Source organism: Sorex araneus, chromosome 7 (genome assembly GCF_027595985.1).
Source record: "Sorex araneus isolate mSorAra2 chromosome 7, mSorAra2.pri, whole genome shotgun sequence".
In the NCBI taxonomy this organism is placed as follows: Eukaryota; Metazoa; Chordata; class Mammalia; order Eulipotyphla; family Soricidae; genus Sorex; species Sorex araneus.
This window is the reverse complement of record NC_073308.1, coordinates 29,478,995-29,501,734: the sequence shown is the minus strand read 5'-3', so window position 1 is coordinate 29,501,734 and position 22,740 is coordinate 29,478,995. Positions and strand designations below refer to the sequence as shown.

The window sequence follows — 22,740 nt, the reverse complement described above, 5'->3', positions numbered from 1 at the left end:
ATAATCCCTCTGGTCCACTCAAACCCCAAAATGTCAAATAAATGTCAGGAAAATCTCATTAATTCATCTGTTATGCATATGGGTATGAATGGGAGGTGGTCTGGGAATGAAGATACAGAGTATTGCTTCTCAAAATATTCAGACAGGTGTCCCCAATATGTGCCCTACAGCATATCTATTATTTAGAGCTGGATAGTGATCTTGATGGCTCATAAAAACTGTTTGCCATTTCCTTACTTAACACCAACAGTGGAAATTGAATCTTATATAGAATGTTGTTGCCGGCTGGAGAAGTGGCTCCCCCAAAGAAGTCGCTCTCCTGGGTTATTGGCCACATGTTACAGGTCACCTTAGTATACGATCTAATGTTATCAGTGACTTGGGTGAAGTGGGGAGTGAGAGAAGTATGCTGGAGGTACACAAGGTCTTGCCACCTCGCTGTGGCTAGACCCACCTCCTCACCCAGGAAAGTGCCTGAAGGTTCCAGATTTGTAAAGTCCATGCAAGCACATGACTGTGTGGGGCCTTGAGTACCACCAGACCCAGTGGGAAACCCAAGGTCCATTGATCATCATGGTGTGGGAGCATCTACCCCACTACCTTGGGTCTCTGGAAGAGCTGTCTCAGGTTAGAGCAAATAATCGCTCTTCCCAGGGAAAGAAAAGCCAGTCCTGAGGGCAGGTGCCCAGATTGCTCAGGGTTCCAGACCTATTTCTCCTCCTCAGAGAAAATAATTTCAGAAAGAGACACATTGTGAAATAAAATATTATTCATTTAACATGAGGGAAGAGAACGAAAGAGAAACATATTCAGAGACATTAACTTTTGGGAGGGGGAGCTGGTTATTGTACCCATCCCAGTTTGAATCCAGGAGATCTGCAAATGAGGGAATGCAAATCCCCAAAAGTGGAGATACAGCAGCTTCCTCAAATGGGGGATGTGCCCTGTAAAGTTAATTTTATAGGGTTTATCCAAACTGCCCCCATTTGGCACTTTCTCGGCAGACAAGGATCTGTTGCTAGGGTATTGTCAGTGGGAAGAGCTTAGAACTTTGATGTTCCTCTTTCATGTTCTTTTTATGGCTTTTTGTTTTGCTGCAGTTTCTCTTCTCCTAAGAGGCCCCACTCTGCTGCCAGCCTCTCATTTTGCAAGTTAATAGGTTTCCAGCTCTCATGCTTTTGAGTTGTTTGGGTTTGGAGTCCAAGTGACTTCTTTAATCCACATTGCTAGGACCTCCCAGCTAGCCCTATGAAGACAGTTCACAAAAATAATCTTTATATTCAAGACATCAAGAATTTAGAATAGGGATATAGAGATCGTTGAGCACCTGGTCAGTGCTCCCAATGTTCAGCCAAGGATACACCGCCAGCCTCTGTCTTGCTTTGTACCTAAATGAGTAGCCTCACTTCAAAGCACTGAACAACTTGAGCGGTACCTTGAACTGAACATTTACTCAAATTTGTATCATTCCTCAAAGAGAACGTTCCTTTATGGACTCGCTGGCAGAGGAGTAGGTTTTCCTCTCCCTCCCAAGGCCACTCTCTGTAAGATCTTGCTCTTGGCTAGGTTTTGCCCAAATTGCAGCCAAGGTCGCTGAAAGGCAATTATAATTCTGTTTCAAAAGCCCTCAGATTGGCAGGCAGATGCCTCTCTTGACTGTGCCAGCCTCTCCCTGCAGTTACGGGCAGGAAAGGTGATGCCAGCTACTAGAACGCCAGGGAGAAGCCCTGACCAGTCACAAGTCCCAAATTTTGCCCCAAAACTTCTGACATTCTCTTTTTTTTTCTTTTTTTTTTTTTTCTTTTTGGGTCACACCCGGCGATGCACAGGGGTTACTCCTGGCTCATGCACTCAGGAATCACTCCTGGCGGTGCTCAGGGGACCATATGGGATTCTAGGAATCAAACCAGGGTCGGCCATGTGCAAAGCAAATGTCCTACCCACTGTGCTATCACTCCAGCCCCAATTGCCCAAAAACTTCTAATAGTTAAGTCCCTCGGTGAACTCTCCTGCTTTACTCCATCCCATGATAAGTAAATTCAGAAGCCATACACTGTCCTCAAACCCTCGGATGAAACAGAGAAAGTGTTGTAATTCAACCGAGCCATCTTGAGTAATCTAATATTCCATACAATCCGAGTGCTAGAAATGAAAAAATGACCTGAGAAGCTAATGGTGCGACCTTGGTCATATCATTTAACCTCCCTGAGCTTCAATTCCTCTATCTGTAAAAAGAATTAATAATACCTACTTCAAAGGGGGACATGTCACAAAATAAAGTTAATATAAACTGACACAGAGCCCAGGATGGTTCAGTGTTAGATGTTCACAGTTCCATCTTGGAGCCATCAGTACAGACACTCTGGCACTGATGCTGGGGTCAGAGGGCATGGTGGGGCCTTTGAGATTGTAAAGTCTTGGTTTGAAATCCAGGCCTTCCCCCCCAGAAAAAAAGTGAAATGGGGAGGAGAAGGACAGCATCCTTGAGATGATGGTCTACCGCTTTGTCTCTCTACCCACCCCTATCACCTGGAGAGGGTCCTGAGAAATTTGGGACTGATGAAAGTCTACAGTGAGCCACAGTAGACACTCATTTACCACCACCAACCCCATGAGGCAACCACCACACTGTGCCTGGCTTCCACGTGTTCTGCACAGCATGGGAGCTGGTCCCCACCACCCGATTTCTGGGGGAGGCATGAACTCAGGCTGGAGTGAGCAAATGCTCCTTGCAGAAAGAGAAAATGAGTCATCTATCTTACCCAACCTCTCTTTTCAGAAAATAATTTCAGGAGGAGACAAGTAGTTAAGTAAAACAAGCTTATTGGGAAAATAAAGGGAGGAAGTAGAGAGGTCGATGACCATGCATGAGCAAGAGAGAACAGGAGCTTCTCCAGAATGGAAATGGCAGAGTGCTCACCCCAAACGTGGGGAACTGAACCCTAAAGTATGAAAGTTTATACATCAGGAAAGGAGATGCAGGCAGGGCAGCATTATCCAGGCCTCTTCCTCTGCCAGGATAGTCTACATCGTGTCCCCCAAACTGTCCCTCTGACAGTTCGTTGCTGCAGTGGTTGCCAAAGAGGTGAGCCAGAAGCAATTTATTGTCTTCTCTGATTATTCTTTGTGTGGCCTTTGTTCCTTTGTTCCAACTGGGGCTCATCTTCTCTCAGGGCCTGCCCATGGACTCTCCTCTTGGAGGCCTTTTGTATCAAAGGTCTTCCCGCTGGTTTAGTTTCTGACACTTTCCCTCCAATATACATTAGCAGGAACCCCCTATCTTCCAGCCTGCAACAGCAACAAATCTTCTCTGGGACAGGGTCTTTTCCTTGTGGTCCCAAATCAGCTCAGCGAGAGATGATCTCCACTCGTCTACTTGATAGAGATTCCTCAAATCTTATGCAACTGGTCTACCACCTCCTCCACAGACCTTTCCAGAAAACCTTAGAGTTTTGGAAATAAAGTTTTTGTCTGGTCATATACTGCTACCCTGTTCTCTTGTTTCCTTTGCAATCTTCTCAGCACAAAAAATCTGCTGAAAAGAGAATTTCTCATTTCCAATTTGGAAGAAAAGTAAGTTCCTATTTTCCAGTTTTCTTTTGCTCAAGTTTCACCTAACAAGGTTCATTAGAATATAGTAAATATTTTTATATGTTAAGAACCCAGGGCTTATATCTGAGGTTAATTAGGCACTTCATGATTTAAAAACAAATTGTTTTTAAAATAACCAATTCAGACAGCTCTATCAGATTGACATAGCAAAATACCCTAGTTGGGCAATGTTTTGTATGTCATTGATACCTATCATTATTCTTTTTTTAATGAAAAGAAAGAAATATTGCTTCACTTTCCTGTTGTGAATTGGAGCAGGGTGGAAAAAACAGTTTCAGATCTGAGTTTGTGTGAGAAAAAGGACAGTCTGAGAAAATTTTGCAGAAGTTGAAAATAGAATGGTTTTCTAGGGTACAGGTAGAATAGTACTTAGTGCAGAAGAACTACAGAATTAAATACCGGTTAGTATTAAAAAATAAACTGGAGTTTATTAAGCACTTTAAGAGCTCATTTGTACAGAAGTCAAATCAAATCAGGCAGCACCAAATTAAAAATGACTAGAAGCCCTTGATCCATAGGAACTAAAGATGTTGACTTACAGACAAGAGGAAAGAAATAAGCAAGGAGATCCTTGTGCGGCTATAGCCTAAGTGGTCTAATTCTTTATACAAGAATTTCTGGGATAGGTTGTTTTTTCCTTATATTTTTGTAAACTTTAGCCATTCTAACTTAGATTTTAGTTTGATAATCCAGGTTATTAAGGTATACTGACCTTGATTATTGAGTTTTTTAAATTTGTTTTGTAAAGTTTAAAGGATAATTTATAGTAAAATTTCCTTGAATTGGTTTGTTTTACTATGAAAATATTTTGGGAGTTCTCCTTTGTGTTCGAAAATTTAGCTAACTGGGAAGAGACTGATTAACTGTCAATGGAAACACTTGAGCATGCAAAATTATAGAATACACTTATCATCATGGATTGCCTTTTGCTTGGACTAGAGATTTCTGCATTAGCTTGGCCAGGATGACCTCTGCAGCAACCTTTATAAGTGATTTACTGCTGTATTCTACTGACACACCTGAGGGATGAAGCTTGAGGAACACCAGCACGCAGAGCCTGTGGTTCCCTATTTTTCAGTATCCCCAAACAGGATTTTACTGGGGATAAGAACTAGTTAAGGGACTGGAGCCAGTAGGATATTTGCCTTGCATGTGGCCGTCCCAGGTTCGATCCCCAGCATCCCATATGGTCCCCCGAGCACCACCAGGAGTAAATCCTTAGTGCAGAGCAAGGAATAACCCCTGAGAACTGTCAGGTGTGACCCAAAAAGCAAAAATAATTTTAAAAAAAGATCTAGTTAAGAAGATAACTAGAGGCTCACAAAGTGAGCCTTTATTCAAAAATGCAGAAGAACCGGGGGCTGGAGTGATAGCAGAGTGGGTAGGGCGTTTGCCTTGCATGTGGCCAACTCGGGTTCAATTCCCAGCATCCCATATGGTCCCCTGAGCACCGCCAGGGATAATTCCTGAGTGCAGAGCCAGGAGTAACCCCTGTGCATCGCCAGGTGTAACCCAAAAAGCAAAAAAAAAAAAAAAAAAAAAAAAAAAAAAAAAAAAGCAGAGGAACCTAGTGTTGAGTTTAAGGAAGAATGCAAGTAGAGAAGACAATCCCCTTAGGCACAGTGAGTGGGGGGTCCGAGAGAGACACCAGTTATCCGTATTACTCCCTGCTTTCCTTTCCTTCCCACCCTCCCCACAAACGCCTGGGACTGAGGTACTGATCATATGTGTTCACAGTCATGGGCTGCCATGATAACTGTAAATGCCATGGCAGTGGTGGGCACTGTTTTGTATACTTAAGTTTTCTAAGGATCGTGGAATGAGCTGGATCCTTCCTCTCTGCAGTCCCCTCAGACTGACCAGGCTGCACCCCCAGCAGCCCCAGACCACAACGCCTTAATAAAAAAAATCATAATAATTGAAAACATCAAAGAATGGTTTTAGGTCTTTATTTATTACACAAGTTAAACCATCTTGCAGTACTGTTTTCCTTTCAACAAAGTTAAAAATCTGATATAATCAAATATACTACAGAAGAGTCAGCTTATGATACATGCGTTGCATACAGCCCATTCTGGTTTGCTCCCTGTCACTGCAGGAAGCCCTGAACGTTGCTGGGTGAAGTTGTGAAACCCTGGGATGGCCCTGGACATGCCTGAGCACCATCGCGGTGGTCCAACTAATCCTCTGTGCTCAGGACCCAGGCAGCACTGCCGCCCTGGCCCCCCCGGGCCCCACATTGAGCCACAGGTCCAGCTGGCTAAAAATCCCTAGAAGGGGCATCTGGGCTCCCTGAGTTCCCCAAAAATAAAAACATCAAATCCATAAAAGTTAACTTGATTGAAAAAGTCAAACCCGTAAGGTTAAAATAATTGTAACTATGTTACAAATAAAAATAAACTATAAGAAACAGTAAAACTAGAATAGCATATATATATATAATGTGTATATATATATAATATATATATATTTATTCATTTGGGAGAGTTGCAAAAGAGCAGGAGGGGATCGGGCAGTGTTCAGGGGCTACCCCCAGCTCTGTGCTCAGGGGTAGCTCCACAAGAGCCACTCAGGGGAACATGTGATGCCAAAGATTCAAACCCAGCTCCCCCACATGCAAAGCATATACTCAGCCTATTGAGTTATCTCTCCAGTCCTTCGTGTTAATTTTAATTACAATATTACTTTACTAAAATGTTAATAGCTAAGATAAAGAGACATGTCATTTTATTTGTAATACGCTCTCTATTCAAAATGTAGTTAGAAGTAGATTTACTAGTTCTTTAAAGATGCATAATTCAATTATTAGGTAAACACATTTTAAAATCTAAAATATTACCATTGATATAAATACTTTATAAGTCTAAAGGACACTGTGAGAAAACATTTCATATTTGTTACATCTATATTTTCACTAGGTGGCAGACTTAGATAATGGATTCTCTTTCTCAGTTTAAAACAACATTAATGGTGCAGTTCTTTTCTATAAAATAAATGGTATATCTCATAAATTTTATAGACCTATCAAATTTCAAAACTATGGGTCACTTAAATAAAATGACCAGGACACTCTGTCATAAATGTAGGCACTCTTACTGAGGCATCAGATATATCTAAGTGTATTCTGTGTCTATTTCTCTTTGATAGCATGAGTTACAAAATGTTTTACAGAACTAAGGCAACAGTACAGTGTGTAGGGCACTAGCCTTGGACGTGGCTGACTCAGGTTGGACCACTGGCACCTCATGTGGCTCCCCCAACACTGCCAGGAGCAAACTCTGGGTACAGAGCCAGGTTAAGCCCTGAGCACTCCTCGGTGTGCCCCCCGCACCCCTCAAAAAAAGAATAAAAGAAAAATGAAAGCATATTATAAATAAAAGAATCCAAGTAATGACAAATTTAACCAAATTAAAACAATAAATATATGAAAGATAAAATTTATGTTTCTAAGAGGAGAAAATTTCCCAAAAGAAATTTTCATTTGTTTATAGCTTGTCATTGTTTACAGCTGTAATTTTCTTATTAAATTACTTTTCTGACCTTATATGTCAATACTTCTAGTTAATTTGCCCCATGTCATTCATTGACCAATGTCTCAGTGCTATCCGGTGATCATCCTGTCAGCTTCATAATTATAGCTGGAAGAACTGTGTATTGTCCTTTAATTCATGACTTTTTGCTATCTCCTCTATTAGATTGTGCAATCTCAATTTTAAAGGCAGGAATTTCATGCTTCTTTTTAATCTTCTTAAAACCAGGGGTTTTCAGTAGCAAAGATTTTACAATGATTTGCTGAATTGATAGCAGCTAATTTGATTTAATAATTACTGTCTAGGGAGGATAAAGAAAACTGGAGATGAAAAGATTAAAATGGATTTAAATTATAATATATAAAACTACAAGGTGTTGTTTGATATTATTCAAAATTTATTATCTCTATTTGGATCACTGGGGTACCCATATTTTTGATGGTCTGACTATTAGAATAAGGGGGAAAGGTATTATTCTAGATTGCTTCAGTAAACACAAACTCTTTGAATTACTACAATGTTACCTTGAACCTAGAATTTGTATGCATCAGTTTTCTCATTTTCTCTTTTAGAATTTCTAAGCACAAATATGGATTTTATTTAATTTTTTTTTCTTTTTGATTCACCCGGCAATGCACAGGTCTTAGTCCTGGCTCTGCACTCAGCAATTACTCCTGGCAGTGCTCAGAGGACCATATGGGATGCTGAGAATCAAACCCGGGTCAGCTGTGTGCAAGGCAAATGCCCTACCCACTGTGCTATCGCTCCAGCCCCACAAATACGGATTTTAACATCTAAATGACACTATAAAGCTTTATATTCATTGGTTAACTCTGTCACAGATAATACTGCCAAATATTACCTGTGCCATATTGTGACATATATCTTTAGTTGCTTTGTTATTTTTAAATATTTCTTTTGTCAAAGAGATCGTACAGTGGGCTAAGGTACTTGCCTTTCAAATAGTAGCCAGCATTTGATCCCCAGCACCACATAAGGTCCCCTGAGCACCACCAGGAGTGTTCCTGAGTAAGCCAGGAGTAAGCCCTGAGCCCTGCCAGTTGTGACCCCCAAATAAGCTAACAACAACAACAAAAATCTGAAATAAAAGCTCTGAAATGTCAATACGGTTTGCAATTTGTCAGTTGCAAGTATTTACTAGGTATAGGGGAATTTGTCCATTTAATTGGTATTTTTTCCCAGCAGGCTATTTGAAATTTTTAAGTTTATAATAGAATGAACTGTCTTTGGTAAATTTTTCTGTCTCTGGTTACTTTACAGAAAATCAAGCTTCTAAAAATATAACCATTGAGGAAACATATTTTTACTCTTCATAAGCTATCTGTAGAAAATGCAAAGTCCCTCATCTACATGCAGCAATGAGAATTGGAAAATTGCTTAGTGTCACAAAGGGTTATTAAATGAAGGAATATATGGGGCAAATGTTATTTGTATAACTATTGTCATTTAGCAGGAGAATAAAGTTGTAGATGAAACCCACTAGGGTTTAGCACAAGATGTGGCTCAATAAGCAGCATGAATCTAGGATAAGGGATTCAACGGGAGAGAATGGTTTTAATTTTAAACTTTGGCTTTCAATTAGATATGAGAGGAACTTTACATAACCGGGTTTTAACATGCAGGATGAGGAGGAAAATAAATAGGAAAGAAAGTACATTTTAAACAGCGATAGCAACTTTAGAAAAAAAAAAAGAACAGGTACCATCGCAACTAAGGAACTGCTGTGTGCGATACCGCAAGTTTCCTGAGTCAGATCACTAAGCATCGCCCAACTCTGCACTGCAGAATCGATATGTAATTAGTTCAGGGGGTCAGTTACTGAAAACAGTGGTCAACTCCAGAAATAAAATTAGTTTGTCTGGGGGAGTGGGGAGTTTGGGAATCCTACCTGGTTTGATCCCGGGCAGTGCTTGGGGGACTATATGTAGTGCCAGGGGAGGAACAAGCCCTCACCTCCAGTCTGTCTATCCAGCCCAGTTGCAATAATTTTACAACTTTACTTCTAATTATTTATTTATATATTGTTTAAGGGGTAGCACCCAGCAATGCTCAGGGATTACTCCTGACTCTTCACTCAGGAATTCCTCCTGGTGGTGCTTGAGGAACCATATGAGATGCTGGGGTCAAACCTGGATGGGCTGCAATGTAAGGCAAAGTGCCTTACTGGTTATCTCTTGGGCCTTGGCAATAATAATAAGGTGAAAAGTTAGCAAATGAAATGATGTTCTGATAATTGATTTGCTGGGATTATTCTAAGTATATTTACTCCAAGTTTGCTTGTTTGTGAAATGCATTAACATTGGCTTTCGAAATGGACGTGAGGGCACATAATACTATATTTCTCTCAGTTACGGAAGAGTGGATGCCAGGAAACTTGATATTGTTTGCAAAGGCTTTAAGTAGGTTAGGCTCAAATATTAATAAAGTTAAATGAAGAGAGCCTACAATTTCCACAGATAGCACAAAAGAAAGTACGTTTAAGAAATAAAAGGAATTGCTTTGAGTGTCTTAACTAGGATGGTCTCTGTCTTCTGAGACAGATCTGTGGTTCAGGTAATGAGGGATGGTTTGGCCACATATAGAACCGAAACTTTCATGAAACTGGTTATTAGGTGGCAGAATCACACTGTCAGGGACAGAGGGTGTTCTTGGGAATTCACCCATTGCGATTAGCACGTGAGAGAAGAGAAAGTTATAAAATGTTTTTGTAGAGTTGTTTGGGTACAAAGACTTATCTCCTACACTTCTGGGCTCTCGGTCTTATCGAACAATCAAAGCATCAGGTAAGTTAGTAAAGGAACCATCAAATTCAAGTGAAAAATCGGCAGACCAGGGATAGGTACCTTTCATTAAGGAATCTCTTTATGTGAGAGAGTGCACATAACAAAGAGAGATTATTTCATCTTTAATGAGAGCAAAAGTTTCTTGGATGGAGAAGTCATGTTTACTGATCGTATTACCTGCATGATCTCCCCCAGACCATCTTTCTCTGAGTCTAAAGGGTTCCAGCTATGGCTGCTTCTTCAACTAGATAAAAGCTCAGAGACCTGAGATGAGGCAAAGTCTCCTCATCTGTAGGGTCTCAGTACTTTTAGTTTACTCTGAACTTACAGTTTTCTGCATTTCCAATAGTAGCAGTTCCTTCTGGGGGCCACAGAGATGAAACTGATCACCAACACCCTGTTTCAAAGTACCACTTACCGGAAGAAGGTTATTTGGGTAAACTGAGAGAGGCCTGGTTGATCCTTTTGAGGAGATTGATCCCACAGCTCTGAATTCTGTGCTCCCGTCTGTAAGGCTGTCCATCAGGCGCCCCTGGAGAGACTCTGCAGGCTCTTTACTCTCCCGTGGATGGAGAGGAAGTGCAGCTGCAGAAACTGACATGTTTTGAATCAAAAGATATCTTATATATTTCAGTCCCTGTGGTCCCGGTGTTCAAGGGATAGGCTCTGCCCAGTGACGGGAAATGTGAACAGTCGTGTCTGAGCTAAAGGTCATGTGAAAAGGAGTAAAGCTGACCCTCCTCTAGGGGCTGCTACAGAAAATTTCAAAGTAGTTGAAACAGGGAGCTACTCAAGATGCATAGGTACCTGATAGGAATCAGATCACACATAATAGCAGCAGTAAAAAGGGCAATAGCTGTAGTTCTGTTTTGCACCTTTCTCTGGAAGAAACATTTTTAGCATGTGTATGTTGGTGTGTGTATGTGTGTGTGTGTGTGTGTGTGTGTGTGTGTGTGTGTGTGTGTGTTGGGTGGGAAATGGTGGCAAAAGGTGAATGGGAAGAATGCTAATGCAAATTACAGCTCGTGATAATTCTGAGTCCTTTTAGTACACCTTTGTCAATTGAGACTTGGTCTTAATTATTTCAATGAAATGCTATTTCAATTAAAGTATTTCCTCTGCTTGGAAGTTCATTGTGATGAGCTTTGACCTTTAAATTTTCACACGATGAGTTCTGTATTTCAGAAGACCCCATTACAGAAAGTACACTTATCACGTGAGATTTTGCTAATCAGTGGAGTTATCTTATCAATGTCTTTTTTGGAGACTTACCACAAATTAACCTTGTAACTTCTTAAATCAATTTTATGAGTTTCTCTTCCATGCTGTGTTATAATCATAAGAATAAAGGGTCTGATAAAACTCAATTGTTGAACCGCTGATTAAAATTCGAAAAGATAAGGTACAGTGGATAAAACATGTTCCTTGCACGCGGCTGACCCCAGAATCAATCTCCAGCACTACACATGGTGCCCTGAGCATTGCCAAGAATGATCCCTGAGCACAGAGCCAACAGTGAGCTCTGGGTACCACCAAGTACGGTCCAAAAGCCAAAAAAATTAAGGTTAAAATATTGTTTAGAACATAATACATTGTGGGTTTTTTTTTTATTATACAGAATATTCTTATGCGTGACAAAGCCTGTGATTGTAATTGCATGTGATTTTAAACCTAAGGCTAGGAATCAGTCACTTGTAAGTATGTTTTTATGAGAAATACCATATTGTACTGTAAGTGTAATGCTTATTTTTTTCAATGTAGGTTGTTTTCCAGTCTCAGTATTATCACAGAGCTCACTCACCCAGCCAACATGAGATTCATGCAGTTCAGAGCCAAAGACTGTTACTCTCTTGCTCTTTCAAAACTGGAAAAGGTAAGAAACCACATTATTTAACTAAGTTGAACAAGATGTTTTGTTGAAATAAAAACTCTGAAAATTTCTATGTTAAAAAAATAATACCACAAGCTATAGAAAAAGCTAAGTGTTATCTTTCCATCCCACATTCTTTCAAAGTGGGAACTTGAATAGGATTGGTGAGGGATCAGGGTAACATGACTGTAGACCGTGGGATTGCAGTGGTGTCATGTGGACAGAAAAGTGGTTTCCATTCTCCAGGAGGAGTGTAGAAATGATGACTTTTGCATTCATTGTTTACTGGATATTAGTATTCTGGGAGAACTTGATGTGAGAGGGAAAATTAAGACATAATCTTATACATGTGAAAATGTGTCAACACCTTTGTTATTTATAACTATACAAAAACTAGAGAAGATTACTTATGTTTTAAAATGAGTTGTTCACTTTTATTTCAGTTATCTTTTATATCAGACACAGAGCCAGGCCCTGAGACACAGTTGTTGAGTTGGTCATTTCTACTCTCTCCTTTTGTTTTCTTTCAAGCGGGTCATGCTCATTGGAAGATCTGACATTGCTCTTTTATAGACACAGTTAAGTCATTATTATGTCCAGCATTCAGAGGGGTTTAAAACAGATTCCATATTTTATTAAAATCATAGGGTGATCAAAGCAATGCAATAGGAGAAACAAGCCATTTAGGCCACACTGCTTTATCTACATCAAAAGGGTGATCATCAAAAGGGCAAGCTGACAATATCCATAAGAAACCTAATTCCAAAGTATTAGACACCTGACTACTATCAGTGCTGGCCTAAGGTATCACATCTCCTTTGTGACTAGTAAGTTAGGGTCACTCAGTGAAGAAGAAAACAGCCCGTGGGATCAGGCTGATTCATTTCTCATCTACTTCCTATGATGGGAACCTGAAAGCATTATCGACACATTCATAGTGTTGGATTTCTTATTTGAAAAATAGTGATAAATACTAGGAGTCATTGAAAGAATTAAACCAGATAATCAATTCAGAACATTGAGATCAGACTAGGCATACAAAATGTAGTCGAGTGAGTGAGAGGAAAAGCATAATTACAAGTCTGGGGACCTAATTCAGTGGTCCAGTACTTGCCTTTGTGTGTGTAAAGCTCTGAGATCATCCCCGACATTGCTGGTAAGGAGACATGATTACATACGATTGCAGCTGACTTTGTGCTCTACCTTGAGCGGTATCCCATGCCCATAGGTTTTCATTCAAATAGGATTGAACCACACTGTGGTACGTGTCTCAGAGAATACAGCCTCTTAGCTTTTACACTTACGGCTCACTCCTCACTCTGCCCTCAACAATCACTCCTGGCAGGGCTTGGTTGACCATATGGGATGCCAGGGATTGGACCTGGGTTGGCCACATGCCAGGCAAGTGCCCTACCTGCTGTACTATTGCTCTGGCACTATACACAGTTTTTAAATTTTGCTTAATCTCAGAAAAACAGAAAAATAAATTTTTTTTAGCACACACAAAATAATGTAAAGGGAATGTTCCAGAAAGGAGGAGAAGAGGAAGAGACAGTTTTCTCTCTCGGCACACTGAAATTAAGTTTTTGTTTGGGGACACACTGATGCTCAGTGCTTATTCCTGACTCTGAAACGGGATCACTCTAGCCAGGTCTCATGGGACACATGGGGTGCTAGGAATTGAAACTGGGTCAGCCACATGCAAAACAAGTGTCTTACCCACTGTGTTACTGCTCTGGCTCCAGGGAAATTAATTTCTTTTCATTATATGTATATGGTTTGGGGTCACACCCAGCAATGCTCAGGCGTTGCTCCTGGCTCTGCACTCAGGGCTCTCTCCTGGAGGGCTTTACATACCCTATGGAACGCTAAGAATAGAACCTGGCTTGACTGCATGTAAGACAGGCACCCTACAAACACCCTACTCTGGCCTCAGTGATTTTTTTTTTTACTTTTTTACTGAATTACTCTGAGATAGATCCCTACAAAGATGTTCATGACTGGATTTCACTTATACCAGTCATACAGTTTTCCAGCACCCATCCCTGTACCAGTGTACATTTCCCAGCACCAGGATTGCCACTCCCAACCCCTTCAGCCACCAGCCTGTCTCTATGGCAGGCACTTCTGTCTCTGTCTCTGTCTCTGTCTCTGTTCTCTCTCTCTCTCTCTTTCTCTCTCTCTCTCTCTCGACCTCCCTCTCTCTCTCTCTCTTCCCTTGATAACTTTTCAGTATCAATATTGTAAACCGCAGTGAATTTCTTTTTAAAATATATGTATATACCTAATCTTCTCAATAGCCCCAAGGAGAAAAAAATGTAATATATTTTCTAATTACTAAGAGATGGACTACAAGAAGTAGATTTGAATCAACCAATGGTCTTGTTGTTAAAAAACTACAGAGTTCACTTATTGTCATGTTGTTCATTGAAACAGCCGTCTTCTCAAATTGAAACTTTTAAGACTATTGTATTGATACGGGTTGATTTATGGCTCTTTCTGACTTCCCCCTTATCTTCCTATACTCCAAGATATCCGGATTCCTAATGAACAGTTCCTCTGAATGTTATCTTATTTGAAGATAGATTTTTTTACAAAAGTAACCAAGCTAAAATAGGCCTTTGGGGGTGGTGTCTAATCTAATATGAGTGGATCAGTAGGTCAGAGCTCCCCTTCCATTCCTCAGGAGGAGTCTGCCCTACAATTACCTTGATTTCACGTGCTATCAACCAACACTATAAGACTGTCTATTTCTGCTAGATCAGCCACCCAAATTTATGAATCATTGTTATGACAACTCTAGAAAACAAATACATGAGCAAACACCAATTAATCATTTTTTCAAGCACCTTTTTATATCTATGATATTGCTAACATGAAAATGCTGCTGACATACTGTTTAAAGCAATTGCTTTAAAAGTTGCATTGAAAACCAGAAGAATTTTTAAGATTAGGGAGATGATCTTTATTTTCAAAATGTAAATAAATTGCCAAGACCATTTCTGTCCACTGAGAACTAGGTGAACCGTTATTCTTCCAAACATAGGTATGAACATCATTGTTTTCAGTCTACAAGTAGATGCACCTGGACTTTCACAGATGGGGCCTTCACCTTTGGAAACATGGTGCAGTTTGAAAGTAGTTGCGGATCACAGCCTGTCTACAAACAAGCTTTTATTTAGAACTATCTCTCAAAGTTTTAAAAATGAAATTTTTAAGAGTGACAGTTATGAATGGAGAAAGTTAATCTGCATTGATCCTGGTGGTTTTGTTTGTTTGGTGATTAAATCGGGATGTTTTCCTAGTAGACCTTGCTTACTAAGAGATACGTGCTTCTGAATGGCAGCAGAAACTAGAGTCAGGAGCCACTGAAAAGGCCATTCTGTGTCAAAAGTGACTGTGTGGCTTCCATATGAGTGGAGAAAACCTGAGACACAAAAGGGCATGAGTTCCTTCCCTCTTTCCTTCCTTCTTTCCTTCCTTCCTTCCTCCTCTGTCTTTTCTTCCTTCCTTCCTCCCTCCCTCTCTTCCTTCCTTCCTTCCCTTCTTCCCTTCCTCCTTCCTTCCTTCTTCCTGTGTTTTCTTCCTTCGTTCTTTCCTCCTTTCCTTCTTCCTTCAGTCTGCCCTTCCTTCCTTCCTTCCTTCCTTCCTTCCTTCCTTCCTTCCTTCCTTCCTTCCTTCCTTCCTTCCTTCCCTCCCTCCCCCCTTCCTTCCTTCCTTCCTTCCTTCCTTCCTTCCTTCCTTCCTTCCCTCCCTCCCCCCTTCCTTCCTTCCTTCCTTCCTTCCTTCCTTCCTTCCTTCCTTCCTTCCTTCCTTCCTTCCTTCCTTCCTTCCTTCCTTCCTCCCTCCCTCATTCTCCCTCCCTCCCTTCCTTCCTCACGAGCCCTCCCTCCCTCTCTTCCTTCCTTCCTTCCTTCCTTCCTTCCTTCCTTCCTTCCTTCCTTCCTTCCTTCCTTCCTTCCTTCCTCCCTCCCTCCCTCCCTCCCTTCCTCCCTCCCTTCCTTCCTCCCTTCCTTCTTTTCTTTTCCTTAAGAATTTTAAAACTTTTCTACTAGACAGCTAGTGTCTATGTTCTACTAGACAGCTAGTGTCTATGAAAAGATGGTGAACTACTGGTAAACATCCTTTCATAATTTTGTGTTTCTCTCCTGTATTTATGAAATTTTCTTTAGGATCCTGGGAGAGCAAGACTGCATGGAATTCTGTTGTTAATGTCACTTTTCAGCTTTCTATCCTGTCCTGTTGACAACCAGAAGTGTTTAACTCTGGGAGACTCTTCATCACTGAACTCCTTAGTTATTGCATGTCTTACTTGAAAATAATTTGTGCCTGAAGCAGTGTCTTGTAACGTCCAACTAAAAGGAGCAGCTACCAGTACGCGCGCGCGCGCACACACACACACACACACACACACACACACACACACACACACACACACACACACACCCTATCACTATTAAACAGATGGAAGTTTTTACCGATGGGTCAGGGAGCAGTACACAATATTTCCAAACCTGCATTCAGGGCAGACGGGAAAATTGATCACGTGACTAAGAAGAATTAAGCATGGTTTTTGATGGAGTCAAAATTCTCTCACAATACAATCTACCACGACTGTTCTCTTCCGAATTAAGGAACTTATTGGAATATATCATGAATAGAAATATTGGCACACAATTTCTTCCTTATTTTTTTCTAGAAAAGCCTTTTTAAAAGAAGCATTTAGATTTTTCCCTTCCATCTTTTTTGCTGTCTGTGATTATTATAATGGCTGTGGGGGGTCATGCACCTGATTGCAGTAATCACACAGTTGGCTGTGGTAAGTGCTTGTTGGTCACGTACGTGGCTGCAGTACTTGGACACTCAATAGTGCTGATCTCTGGGCATTGCACACACTTCTCGACAGTGCTGGCACACACCTGGTAGCTGCCTCAGGAAGCCAAAAACTTGTAGTGCCTGAGGAAACCATGAGAATTGCATGAGGCACATAAAACGAAGTCGGGGTGGAACATGCAGCCTCTTGTCTGCAAGTCAAGTTCTCAACCAACTAAAGGGTCCCTGGGCTTCCTCATCAGCCCTTTCTGTTATTGTCATTGTTGACTTTTTGCTGCAGTTTTGTTTTACTTTGTTTTTTCATTATTCTTGGAGACCGCTCTGACTGCCACTAATTTTCCCTAAAGTATTTATCACATTTAGTCAACGGTCCTATTGGATCGTTGATACTCCTAAGAACATAGGTATTCCAGCACCAGAAATAGTCAAAGAGCTATTTGGCAATGGAGAGAAGATAACATAATAAAACAAACAGCAGAGGAAGACAGAGGGGAGAAATGAGAAATTTTTACCTTTTTCCTTCTAGAGCACTTTATTTTCCCTGCTTTGAGAGATTTCACTTTTTAAAAAAGTTCTTTCCTCATACTTAGGGCACAGTTTATTTCAAGACTGCTTCCTTCAAAATTACTGTTGAAGTATCAGCATTCCCCATGATGATCATAATTACACTTTAGCAATCATATGGTAATTACACACTGATGTAAGAAGCAAAGTGATGAAAATGTGAGAGGAATAGTGTGAGATAATAAACAAAGATATTTAGGTTTTGTCCCCAGCTTCAGACACAGAGCTGGAAGAATCCTTGCGGTTTCCTGACTGACAGGCCTGTCTGTCTCTTCAGACCTTTCAGACCTTTCAGCCATGCCTGATTCTTGTCACCGGTAGCAGATTAAGTCGTGGGGAGGCAGAAGGCAGCTTCAGCAAGAGAACGAGTCTGTTACTAGATAAAGTGCAGACGATAAGAATGACTCATCGAGTTTAATCATATGTCTAATGATTTAATTAATCATATGTGTGCCTTAAGCCTTGATTAAAACTCTGAAAACCAGGATTGAGGAGCTTCCTGGTCGGTGAGATGCAGACATCCCAGGAGGGTGGCAGATCCTGACTCAGGGCAACACCAAGTTCTCAATTCTCCCAGGTTTGCCTTGTGTCCCTTTGTCTTTGCTGTCCATGTGTCCATAGACCCCAGTGGTTATTGCCGAAAGTCCTTTGATGAGTCTGTGAGCACTGTTGCAAATCATCAGACCGAAGGGACTACTGGGAAGTTCCCAATTTTTTTATTTTGTTTTGTTTTTTTGTTTTGTTGGGTCATGCCCAATAGTGCTCAGGGCTTACTCCTGTCTCTGTATTCAAAGATTACTCCTGGCAGGCTCCATGGACCATCTGTGGTGCTGGGATCCAACCTAGGTCAGCTGTATGCAAGGCAGATGCCCTCCCCACTGTACTATTTCTCCAGCCCAGAAGTCCCAAATTTGTAACTGGCTGGACAGGAACATAATTGGAAGCTGTGCCGAGAGCAGGTGTCTGGAATGGAAGCAGTTTTGTGGGACTGAGTCCCTTAACCTCTAGGCTGGAAGCCAAAGTGAGTTAGTTCATACCAGCATTGAGCTGAATTTCAGACACCCATTGTCAGAAAATTGCTGTCAGCATGGAAAGAGCCTTGCCTGTTCATCAAATCACCAGCACAGCAAACTTATTTTTCATGGAGATAGCTTCTAAAAGAAAACAGGCAAAAATATCAAAGTCTATATTTTTCCATCTTTAAATTAATCAAACACATTAAAAAATATATTTTTTAGTTTATATTTTTAGGACTGGAGCAATAGCACAGCAGGTAGGGTGTTTGCCTTGCACACAGCTGACCTGGGTTCGATTCCTCTGCCCCTCTCGGAGATTCAGCAAGCTACCTAGAGCATCTCGCCCGCACGGCAGAGCCTGGCAAACTACCCACGCTTGAGCAAATCGATGAACAATGGGATAACAGTGCTACAGTTCTTCAGTGCTACTATTATTTATGATAGAATTACTGTTTGCCTAAGCCAGTGTTTAAATATGATTTCCCAATAAATAAATAAATATGATTTTCCCTAGAACATACTTTGACATACTTCCAAGTAGAATAAATGCTGGGGAAAAGTCACTGGATTGGGGGAATCACAATAGGAAGAACTAAAGAATATAGGAGCCAGGGAAGCAGTGCATGTCTGACCCTGATTTGCTTCCTCAATCTGCTTATGGTTCCTCTTCTCCCCTCCCCCAGTACCTCCAGGAGTGATCCCTGAGCCAGGCCAGGAGTAAGCCCAGAGCTTCTCCGTTGTGGTCCCAAATTAAACAAAGACAAAAAATTAAAGATTATAAAAGAATTGTAGTAGAAAATATAAGGGCTAGATAATTGGCATTAATTTATGGCATTTTTCTTTTTCACCTCTCACACTGTTCTACTAAATCTCATTTATCATCTCATTCCATATGGTACTCGGTGGCCACAATTTAGAAGAAACAAAAATCCTGCCAGAAGAGACTTCTTTCTTTCAACTAAAGCTCATGTTCATAACAGAAACCAATGGAAGGCCAGGGAAAGGCCAGTTATATTAAGGTAGCTTCGGTCTTTGAATAGATCACTGTATCACTCTACCACTATCGTCCCGTTGCTCACAATTTGCTGAAGCGGGTGCCAGTAATGTCTCCATTCATCCCTGTCAGGTTCAAGGTCAAAGGAATGAGACCCATTATTGTTACTATTTTTAGCATATCGAATATGCCACGGGTAGTTTGCCAGGCTCTGCCCTGCGAGATTCTGTATTGCTCTCTTCCAGGAGCTTTGTTTTATAGTCTCTGGATCTTGGCCATTAGTGAGATTACATGGCACCAGGGGCATTTTGTGGGTGTGGCTGCCAAGCTACTGGAAAACTGGAGATCTGGGTGGAGAAGACCTAGTCCCGATCCCAGCAAGCTTGGAGATCTCAGCCACGGGTCCTGCATACCTGGGTTCCTCTGTTGGTTCCTTCATGCGTGAGGCTTATCCACGCGTGTGAAGAGTGGCCTTGAGCATGTCTATGGCTGGGTTCTGGAGGTTTTCGGCTGCCAGGGCTCTGCTAGGGGCAGGGAGGGAAACTCAACCAATCCCCCTCTGAGATGCCCCCATGAAGATAGCAAGGTGCGGGGGCAGGAGATTCTGCTTTGAATAGATATCTCAGATTATTTTTTTAGGTTATTTTTTACATACATTTGTCAGGAAAACACAAAATTGCCATTGAATCTTCAATGGAATACAGAGTTCTACTAGGAAAGCAAAACTGTATGTCTGAAAAAGAATTCTATCTTTTGCTTGGACTAGAAGCAAATATCACTGTCACTGTCACTGTCATCTGATTGCTCATCGATTTGCTCAAGCAGCCACCAGTAACATCTCCATGTGATACTTGTTGTTACTGTTTTTGGCATATCAAATATGCCACGGTTAATTTGCCAGGCTCTGCCGTGCGGGTGAGATACTCTTGGTAGCTTGCCGGACTCCCTGAGAGGGGTGGACGAATCAAGCGGGGTCGGCCGCATGCAAGGCGAACACCCTACCCACTGTGCTATTGCTCCAGCCCGCAGAAGCAAATATGGAAGTATGTATTATTATATTTAATAAGTCTCAGCAGTCTAAATACTGAAGTAATAGAACTCAGCCTGGTGATGTAGCTCAAATGACCGGAGCACATGCCTGGGATGTGTGAGGTCTCGGGTTTAATTTCTCATGCAGCATGAACCCCCAGCCACACCACAGTGGTCTTGGCAGCCCTAGTACCGCTGGTCCCAACAGCATCTTCAGGCCAGAGCCTTGATCTATCAGCTCTGTTCCTCAGGACCAAGTATTGTTGAGAGTGGCCCTACCTCTCCCTCTCCCCCAACATACTGGGAAAGCCTTCCCCAAATACCGAAAATATCAAAAATCAGAACTTTGCATAATGTGAACATGGTGTTCTTTCCATCTGCAAACTCTATTAAAGAGAAAAATGAGAAGTATGGAGTGAACCTCATTTTTCTTTCTCACTTCTTTATATGAATCCTGCTAACTTAAAGCCTGCAGTGAACATTTTATGTCTATAAGCAGGTGCTATAAGTGGAAATGTTTTATTCAGTTGTGTAATAATTCATTAACCAGAGCCAGGGATCAACGTAAGTGACAGAGACCTAGGTTTGACCCTCCTCACTCCCTCACTGTATGCCCCTCACTGAGGCACCATCAAATGTGGCTCCTGTGGTCCCCCCACCCAACACTGTATGGCCTGGGTGCTGCTCAAAAGAGACACAGCAACATCCAATATTTTATTGGCTGTTTGTGTACCAGGCATTGTGTTAGGAATTGTTCGTGCATAAGACAAGAAGACACTATATGCTCTTTTGGAATTGAATCAAAATTAGCACAGACAGAATATTAGCAAATAAAATAAATATATAACAAGGCATTATGGATTTCAGAAATCTATGGAAGTCACCACGAAGTTATATTAAAAAGGAACAGAGGGGTCAGAGAGATAGTACAGTGGGTAGGGCGCTTGCTTTGCACGTGGCCGACCTGGATTTGAATCCAGGCACCCCATATGGTCTCCGAAGCACTGCCCAGGAGTGATTCTTAGAACAGACACGGGGGTAACCCCTGAGCACTTTTAGGTGTGACCAAAAACAAACAAACAAGTAACAAATGATACTCATTATTTTCTTTAAATAAAGAGCAAAGCAAAACAAAACAGATCCCTTTGGGAAGTCATATCTGAACTTTAAGGGGAACACCAACCTGGTAAAAGTTGGAAGCGGTCCAGAGAGAGAGCACAAGGATGAAGGTTTGCTTGTCCTTGCATGTGATTTGCTCCGCTTGGATCCCCCACATCATTCCCCAGAGCACTGCCAGGAATAATACTTGAGAACAGAATTGGGAGTATCCTCCACTAGCTGAGACATATGGACTAAAGGAAACCCCACAGTTGAAAACAAACCAAAAATGGCCAAGTGACATTAAAAAAGGAATTCAGTAGTGATCTTGAGTTGAAGATCATTTACCATATTATGAAAATATTATGATAATAGAGGGTGGTATTTATTGGTGCTTATTATATACATTGACGGAGCCTGGCAAGTTACCCGTGGCATACTTGATATGCCAAAAACAGTAACAACAACAGTCCTCATTCCCCTGATCCTGAAAGAGCTCCCAATATGCCCTCGGGCTACACTAGCACATGACAGGGATGAATGGAGACATTACTGGAGCCTGCTCAAGCAAATTGATTAACAACTGGATGACAGTGACAGTGACAGTGATTATATGCTTGCCTTTTAGCTCTGTTTAGCACAATCACCAATGGGATGGAGACACTGGTATGACTCCTTCTCACAGGTGATGGAACTGGGACATAGGTACTTTTCATGATGTGGGCAGTGTCATACAGCTAGAAAATAACAACATAAACCTCAATCCCTTCCAATCCCTTTGCTTCTAGAATTCAGGCTCCAAACTGCTGCATACTAATTGGTCTGCTGGATGCATTTAAGTAAAGATTGAGATTAAGCTAATTCAGTGGTTGATATGCATACTCATTTGGGAAAGTGTATAAGCAGCCTATGAATTTAAAGTCCCAGGTCAAATATTTAAAACTCAAAGCTAAATGTTTACTCATGGAGAGTGAAGACTGGATTTGGAATTCTGTTAACAGTTACAAAAGTATGGCCTTTCTTAGCATTAATCCTGTTTGATTGTTAGCTAGTGCTTGATATCATGTCTTCTTCCACATGCCTTCTACTAAATTTTCCCAGCCCCCGTGCCTGTCTCTTGTGTCTGTCACTGACTTATCTCTTCACACACATACCTGTCATCTTAGGAGATTCTCCTACACCTCTCCACCACCTAATCACCACTACTCTCTGATCTTAACTATGTGCAAATTAATTACTGAATTTGTTCTATTGAAGTCAAGACTGTCATCAGAGAAAAAGAACAAAACGTGAGAGCAAATTAAGGGATGAGGGAAAAATGCAAAAGCATAAAATGTCTCTTTGCCCTGCTTTGATATCACTAGTAAACCAGAGGAGAAAGCACTCAAGA

The 22,740-nt window shown here is 41.3% G+C and overlaps 1 protein-coding gene across 2 annotated transcripts in view; it reads left to right on the top strand.

The window, feature by feature from the left end:
* KCNT2 (potassium sodium-activated channel subfamily T member 2) overlaps positions 1-22,740 on the top strand; it is a 368,079-nt gene that overhangs the window by 307,096 nt on the left and 38,243 nt on the right. For both annotated transcript variants that reach the window (XM_055144870.1, XM_004619919.2), the window contains one exon: positions 11,708-11,819. In XM_055144870.1, coding sequence (XP_055000845.1) covers positions 11,708-11,819 — 112 coding nt within the window. The remainder of the gene's footprint in view (positions 1-11,707; positions 11,820-22,740) is intronic.